Source organism: Zonotrichia albicollis, chromosome 16 (assembly GCF_047830755.1).
Source record: "Zonotrichia albicollis isolate bZonAlb1 chromosome 16, bZonAlb1.hap1, whole genome shotgun sequence".
NCBI lineage: Eukaryota > Metazoa > Chordata > Aves > Passeriformes > Passerellidae > Zonotrichia > Zonotrichia albicollis.
Window position 1 is genome coordinate 7,966,614 of NC_133834.1, and position 7,195 is coordinate 7,973,808.

Sequence of the window (7,195 nt, forward strand, 5' to 3'; positions counted from 1 at the left end):
CGCTAGGGGCCGCCCCTCGTTCCTATGGCAACCACACCGCGGGTTTTGATTGACAGCTGCGCTGTCCAGTGTCGTGGCTGCGCTGGGCCAATGGGAACCGTGCCAGGGCCAATGGGAACCGTGCCAGGGCGGCGCACGGTGATGACGTGACGCTCACCGCGATGGCGGCGGCCGTGGTCCCGGCTCTGCGGTGCTCGCTGCTGCAGCGCTGGCCCCACCGCTGCGGGCCGGGTACGGGCTCGGCTCCGCTCCCTGACCGCCTCTCAGGCGCCGCCGCCCGGGGCTGCCTCAGGGCGTTCGGCTCCGCGGGCGGGAGCGTCCAGCCGCCCGTCCCGGACGGGGACCGGGACCGGCCGGCGTCACCTTTGTCTCTCCGACAGGTGTGCGGGCTGTGCCCGGCGCCGGGGCCGCCCTCAGGCCGTGCAGCTCGCGGGTGGCGCAGGACGGCATCAACCAGCCCGTCATAGACCGCATCATCCGCGTGGACCACGCGGGGGAGTACGGGGCGAACCGCATCTATGCGGGGCAGATGGCCGTGCTGGGCAGGTCCAGCGTGGGACCCGTCATCCAGGTCAGCCATTCCCGCGGCTCTACTCCCTTTGCGTGTGGGTAACAGCGCCCGGGGAATGCTGGAACATCGCAGCCTTCATGGCAAGATTATTGTCCGGTTTTTTCTGAACGCTTCCAAACGTGCGGGTTTATAAAGAGTGCTGGGAGTACTTGGTAAGAGAGTTACTGATGCTGCAGTTGCTGTAGTGTTGCCCTATTTTGCAAATATGTTTTTGTTATCTTCTTATCCTCTCCTCTCTGTCCTTTTTATAACGATCTGCACCTGCCTTTCTCCACCATTTCTTCTTTGTGATGTTACAGTATTATCTCAGCTATCACAGCATACGTGCCTGAGCTGTTTTGGTTTTTATTATTTTTATTGGAAATGTTTACCTCTTGTGGTTTTATGCTTCTCTGTGATCTGTCTCTTCTGCAGCAAATGTGGAATCAAGAAAAAAACCACCTGAAAAAGTTCAATGAGCTCATGGTGGCATACAGAGTTCGACCTACTGTTCTATTGCCTTTCTGGAATGTAGCAGGTTTTGTTTTAGGTGAGTCTTGATAATTATTGTTATTGTTGTTTTGTGAAGTCTTCAGTTGTGTCAAATTATTTGTTTTGCTTCAGATTTCATTGTATTCATGTGTCTGGTACCCCAATCCCAGGGGCTGGAAGTGCTTTGCTTGGGAAGAAGGGTGCAATGGCTTGCACAGTGGCTGTGGAAGAGAGTATATCAGAGCACTACAACAACCAGATCAGAACTCTGATAGAGGAGGATCCAGAAAAGTACAAAGAACTACTGCAGGTATTTAACCATGACTTACAAGTTGTTTAACAAATTGATTGCATTATCTGATGTGATTTAGTCTTTTAAAAAGAATATGATTTTAGAATTTACAGTGGATCTTTTTGTTCTATCACTTAGAATGCTGAAGTCAACAGAAACTATTAAAAATAAAAGGATGCTTTTTCCTTCAGCAGCACTAAATTGATCAAGCACCAAAATTAAGACATATGTTGGGTTATCTTCATTGTGCTTTCGGTAATGCACTGGTTCCTTTTTAAGTGAGAAAATTATGCTTTAAGTTTGATTAATTGAAAAGAAGGGTCTAGAGGGGAAACAAAAGGAGGAAATATTGATTGCACAGTACCTGTCTTGCCCTCCTCTGGAGGCATTTCTGTTACCCTCACGTGCTCCTTAACCTGTAGGGCCCAGAGCCACACACAGTGCTCAGGGAGAGCTCAGGGTGACCCCTCCAGCCCCTCTGCCCATGCTGTGTTTGATACACCCAGGGTGGGGTTTGCCCTCCTGGCACTGCACAGCCAGCACCCCGTTCATGTTCTACTCCTGGATGCTCTCAGTGTGTGTAAGGAGCTGATGTTTGTCAGCTCGGTGAGAAAATTACTTTACAAGCATTTTAGGTATCAAACTGGACACGTTCCTGTGAGTGGTTGTTGCAGATTGAGCTGTTCCCACAGCAGCAGGGGGAACTGGTGCATTTCCAGCCTGGCTGGCTACCAGTGTGTTCAGTGTGCATAGTGTAACATGTAGCAAAATGTGATCATCATACATTCCAATGTATCCCATTGTTGCAGAAACTGTCTCTGAAGTAACCAGGGTTGTGCTGAGTTGCACCAGGGAAATACCACCCCTGAAGATAATGATATAATGAAATAGATATGGAGATGGCACAAAATAAAGGGCAAAATCCAGGCAGTGAGTTTACTCACAGTGCCAGTATGAGGAGAAGTAGGGGGGACACCAAAAGCGATGCAAACCTGTTGGGCAGGAACAGTGCCCAGGTGTCTGTCAGTTAGCTTACAGGGGAACACCCTTACTGATTGGCAAGGCAGGGACCTTAATTCCTTTATTCAAATTGTCAGAAAAACGTGGGGGTGTGAAACTAGTCAGTCTCAAAAGTTACTATGGCTTTAGTTTTTTTTTTAAACAGTGCAAAAATACTGATATGTTGTCACTGTCATATTTTCTGAAACATCCTTCGCCAGGATTTCTTCTCCTGGGAAGCTGAGAAGCCTCAGAGGAGAACAAAAACAATAATTATTGCAAAACAATAAATAATTATCTGATTATCTAATTATCTTATTATTGCTTGTCCTGTGTTTTGCTGCTTTAGAATGTGGTCTGGAGAGTGTTTACCAACAGGTGCATGTTTGATTGGTTTCATGTGAATTGTTTTTACTTCATGACCAATCACCATCAGCTGTGTTGGACTCTGAGGAGTCAGTCATGAGTTTTTCCATTAGTGTCTCATTAAACCTTCTGATGTATCCTTTCTCTATTCTTTAGTATAGCATTAGTATAACACAATACAATATATGCTATATTATGATACCATATATACTATAATACAGTATAATATAGTATCATATAATAGCCTTCTAAAAACATAGTCAGGTTCATCAATTCCTCCTTTGTCCTGGGGACCCAGCAAATACCACAATATATTAATTAAATGACAGCTTGAACTTTAAGACTTCTTTGGAGACCACCAGAAGAACTTCAGGTTAGGGGAATGCTGTAAATAATTCCCTTCTTGCTGAATTGGAGGCTCAAATCTTTGAGAAGTGTTTGAGAGCCCCTGGCTTGCCATGGTGCACATGATGGACAGCAGGATGTGGTTTTGTGCTGCTGCTGCCTTGGTTTCTGTGCAAAGCAGGCTCAGGAGGTGCTGCTGTTGCAGGTCATAAAGCAGTTCAGGGATGAGGAGCAGGAGCACCACGACATCGGGCTGGAGCACGATGCAGAAGCTGTGAGTAGAATGGTGACTAATTGTGAGGATGTGCATGTGCTGCTCTTTCCTTCCTTAGAGACAGGGATGTAGCTCTTTGAGAAGCAGAAAATAAGGCTCTTGATACTCTTTCCCAAAAATCCATATAAGAATGTCCTGCTTGTTATAATTTTAATTTTTCTAGGACAGAACTAAATCTGTTGGAATTCATGTCAAGTGTTAAAGTGTTTTGATTTTTTTCCTAAGAGGTGTCCTCTGAAAATTTTTAGATTTTCTTTTAATTTCAGTTTAAATTAAATATTTTTGGATATAAGGCTAATAAGTGCTATCCATACAGTGTTGGGAACTTAAGCATCATCTTATTAGGAAGTGTGGAATCCTGAACTAAATTCTGTGCTCCCTTGGATACTGTATGGGGAATATGTTCCCTATTCTCTAGTTTTTCTCTTGACTTGCATTTGTGGAGAAATAGGAATATTCTGAAAAGTTGATACATTTTAATTTAGTTTTCTCTAGGATAGATTAGACTGCAAATACAGGTGGGGTTTTCTTGGCATACATGTGTTTTTACTTTGATTTTTTTTAATAGTGCTTACTGTTCATTATCACAATCTGGTTCAAGCAAAACCCTTTCAGCAAATATATTTAATCCTTTATTCTTTTTACAGACACCAGCTTATTCTGTTTTGAAGACAGCCATACAACTTGGATGCAAAGCTGCAATATTTTTATCAGAAAGAATTTAGTTATATTTTTCATAATAGCTGTGGCAATAAACTGTGACACAAAAGAATATGGAAATTGTGGAAGACTCAGCTATTTTGTTCAGCCTTTTAAATTTTTCTGCACTGAGCACTTGATTCAGCCTTCCTTTGTCACATTGAATCCCCATTTAAAAAGTATCTCTATTAAAGTCAGTTGAGCTAAATGTGAATAAAGGTGGCAGAGTTGTCTGTGTGAACTAAACCTCCCTATTCAGAGACTGTTCACAAGGTGGCAGCACAATATGTTTATACATGGTCAATGTATACAATATTTGTGTATGGATGCACAGACATAAAAATGACAAATACATTCTCTGTTGCCTTCAAATTTATGTGTACTTGAAATAAGCTGGCGCAGCTCATTTTAAAATAGTTATTCAGACCAAGAAGAATATTTTTTCTGTTTCCAGGATGAGTGCAGTAATAGTAAGTATTTATTTTCAGTCCATCTTGAATAAAAATTGGTATTATAAGACCAGTTTTACTTAAAGACTTCTGTGTGTTTTGGGGTGGGCCTTTTTTCAGGCACAGTTCCCAATTCTTAAGTATAATTTTACTTACTATATTGTTTTTTTGTGGGGATTTTTTGTTGTTTTTCTTTTTGTATTTTCTTGGGTTTGTTTGGTTTGCAGGTTTTTCTTACCTGAGCATGTAAGGAACTGATCCCTGTCATAAAGCAGGAGAAGGCAATTTGGAGCACTGTGAAATTGCATTCAATATTCTATTAGAGCTTTCAATCTTATCTTACTTTGTTCAGACAACATTTAATCCAGGTACATCTGGGCTTGCCTTTTTTAGTAGCTCTGTTGGTGCTTGTAGGTACTGATTGATGAGTAATTTGACATTAAAGGCTTCTTAAAGAGGATTATTTGCCCTTTTTTTTGGTGAAGGAGCTTAGGCAGAAGGTTAAATCTTAATGTAGAGAAATTCCTATTCTGTTTGATTTTGTTATGACTGTCACTTTGTATGTTCTTTAAAATTAATATCTCTCAAACTGTTGCAAGTGTCACCTTGTTAGACTCAAACTGCTGATGTTATTTACTTTGTTCAATCAAAGTAGCATTTGGTTCTCTGTGTGTGACTGGTTTGGAATAATGTGACTTGAGGAACTCAAAGCTACATCACAGATTCTCAGAGACTGCAGAATCAGAAGATCACTCTAAAGGAGTCTCATTTTACTGCCTCAGCCCCAGACAGTTGTGAGCAGTGTGTGTGAAAACTCAAGTTTACTAAAGGTCCATCCTATTACACTAATGCAATATCTTCTCTAATTTGGCCATTTCTATAAACAAAACTTACATCCAGCAGATTTCTTGCCTTAATTTCTCTGAAGTATTCAATATGCATGTGAACAACTCCCAGGTAATTTGTAGGAGAAAGGAATCAGCACAAAAGAATGATTATCTGAAGTGGTTAAAAGGGTAACAAGTGGTGCTGGAAGCTTGTGCAGTTGTGTAAGTCACAGGCTTTAATAATTGAGTAGAAGAAGAAAAAGATTGCTTGATGAATAGTCCATTGTAAAGTCTTTCATACCAGGGGCAGCATGGGATGGCATCTTTTGTGAGTCCATTATTGCAGGGGAGGGACGCAGGGCATGGTGTATCTTCACTCAAAACTGCACACCCATCCATACAGAGGTCTTGTGACATAAACTGGAAACTGAGCCAGACAGTTCCTGGTTTCCTAGCCATTACATCAGGGTTGAAAGCTGAACAAGGCATCTGTGGGGGTTTCCAATAGATCTGGTACTCAGCTGAAGCCTTGTGTTCTCCATGGCTGTGGTTGCAGAGGCTTTTTGAAGATATCTGTGGTGTTCAGCAGTGGTGGGATTGGCTTGTGACAGAGTGACAGACATGCTCATGTGATTGTCCAAGATTTGGGTGGCCCCCAAGACCATGACACACTGCATACTTGGGGCAACAGATTTTGAGACAAATCTCATGTTAAATATATTTCATTTGGCTGAGGGCTGGGAACATCAAATACCAAGAAATTGCCATGTGAGGTCTGTGTTTGGTCATATCTGCTGTAATTGAAAGTGCTCATAGAGAGTTCTTTGTCCTCAGCAGCTGAACACATCCTGCACATTTGAGAAGGGTGTCAGACAGTAACGCTGCCTCCAGCTGCAAGCATGAAATGTGAACTGAGATCAAATCTGCTTTATGCTCCTGAGCAGGATTTGTTCTTTAATGGAGCAGCAGATTTCTACCCGTCCATTAAAGTGTGGGTGGGCTGTTCTGCCACTTCCAGAGCTTGTGCATTTTCCTGCTCACTGGCAGTTTACTCTTTTCTTGTTGTTCTTTTACATAGAAAATGGAGTTGCTTTTCATTTTTCTAATGGAAAAGGGTTTTTTTCTTTTGTTAAAAAACCTGTTTCAGATTTTGAAAGACTAAAAAAACTGGTAAAAGGTTACAAAAGAGCAAGAGGTGCTTAGTGCTGTACAATTCTATTGTACAGCTGCTGCAAGGCTGTAGTTACTTTTTTATGTTGAGGCAGAACTAAGCTGAGTAATACCAGCCATCCCAGCAGGGGTTAATGGCAGGCAGAGGCCAAAGTATATAGCTTGTACAAGTGTTATCATAGCAATCCTCAATGAACTCTGGTCATGTTGACAGAGGAAGGGGAGCTTGGATCAGAGAAAGGCTCTGAAATGCTGCATTTTCAGAACAGGGAGTAGAGAAGATGACTGGGTCTTCACTGTGCCTTTGAGCTTTGTGGCTTCCTTTTAAATGATAAAATACACCCATAATTTGGGTTTTGTAATATACAGTGGGATGAAATCCTTCCCCTCATGGTAGTGAGGTGTTGTGATGAGCCAGGGCTCGATCCCAATTTTCTCCTGCAGAGCAGTTGTGTCTCTCAGCGAGGAGGAGCACAGGTACCCATCGGTGTGTGCGGGCTCCAGGGCTGTTCCCTGCCCTGTGAACAGCAGCTCACCTCCTGCTGCTTCCTGCTGCAGGCAGTGCTGGGGACGAGCTGCCCCTGTTCTCCAAAGCTGCTCTGAGTCAGAGATCAAAGCAACCTCTGATGTTGGGAGGGCAGTGGCAGATGGTGCAGTGCCTGTGCTGAGCTCTGGGCTGTTCCTGGAGCAGGATCTCTGCCCTGGCTCTGGGCACTGCAGAAGGCACATGTG

General features: G+C 43.1%; 1 protein-coding gene across 1 annotated transcript; it reads left to right on the plus strand.

Moving 5' to 3' along the window:
- The first annotated feature begins 96 nt into the window (after positions 1-96).
- Positions 97-4,926, plus strand: COQ7 (coenzyme Q7, hydroxylase). Its single transcript, XM_005487693.4, has 6 exons — positions 97-231; positions 381-571; positions 986-1,100; positions 1,213-1,352; positions 3,250-3,318; positions 3,966-4,926. The coding sequence occupies exons 1-6, from the start codon at positions 162-164 to the stop codon at positions 4,041-4,043; spliced, it is 663 nt and encodes a 220-aa protein (XP_005487750.2). The 5' UTR covers positions 97-161; the 3' UTR covers positions 4,044-4,926.
- The last annotated feature ends 2,269 nt before the right edge of the window (positions 4,927-7,195 follow it).

Bases quoted from the DNA above. Each gene is read 5' to 3' on its own strand.
- COQ7 (XM_005487693.4), top strand. From the start codon at position 162: ATGGCGGCGGCCGTGGTCCCGGCTCTGCGGTGCTCGCTGCTGCAGCGC. The intron at 572-985 runs GTCAGCCATTCC...TCTCTTCTGCAG, and splicing joins GCGTGGGACCCGTCATCCAG to CAAATGTGGAATCAAGAAAA. The intron at 1,353-3,249 runs GTATTTAACCAT...CTGCTGTTGCAG, and splicing joins AGTACAAAGAACTACTGCAG to GTCATAAAGCAGTTCAGGGA.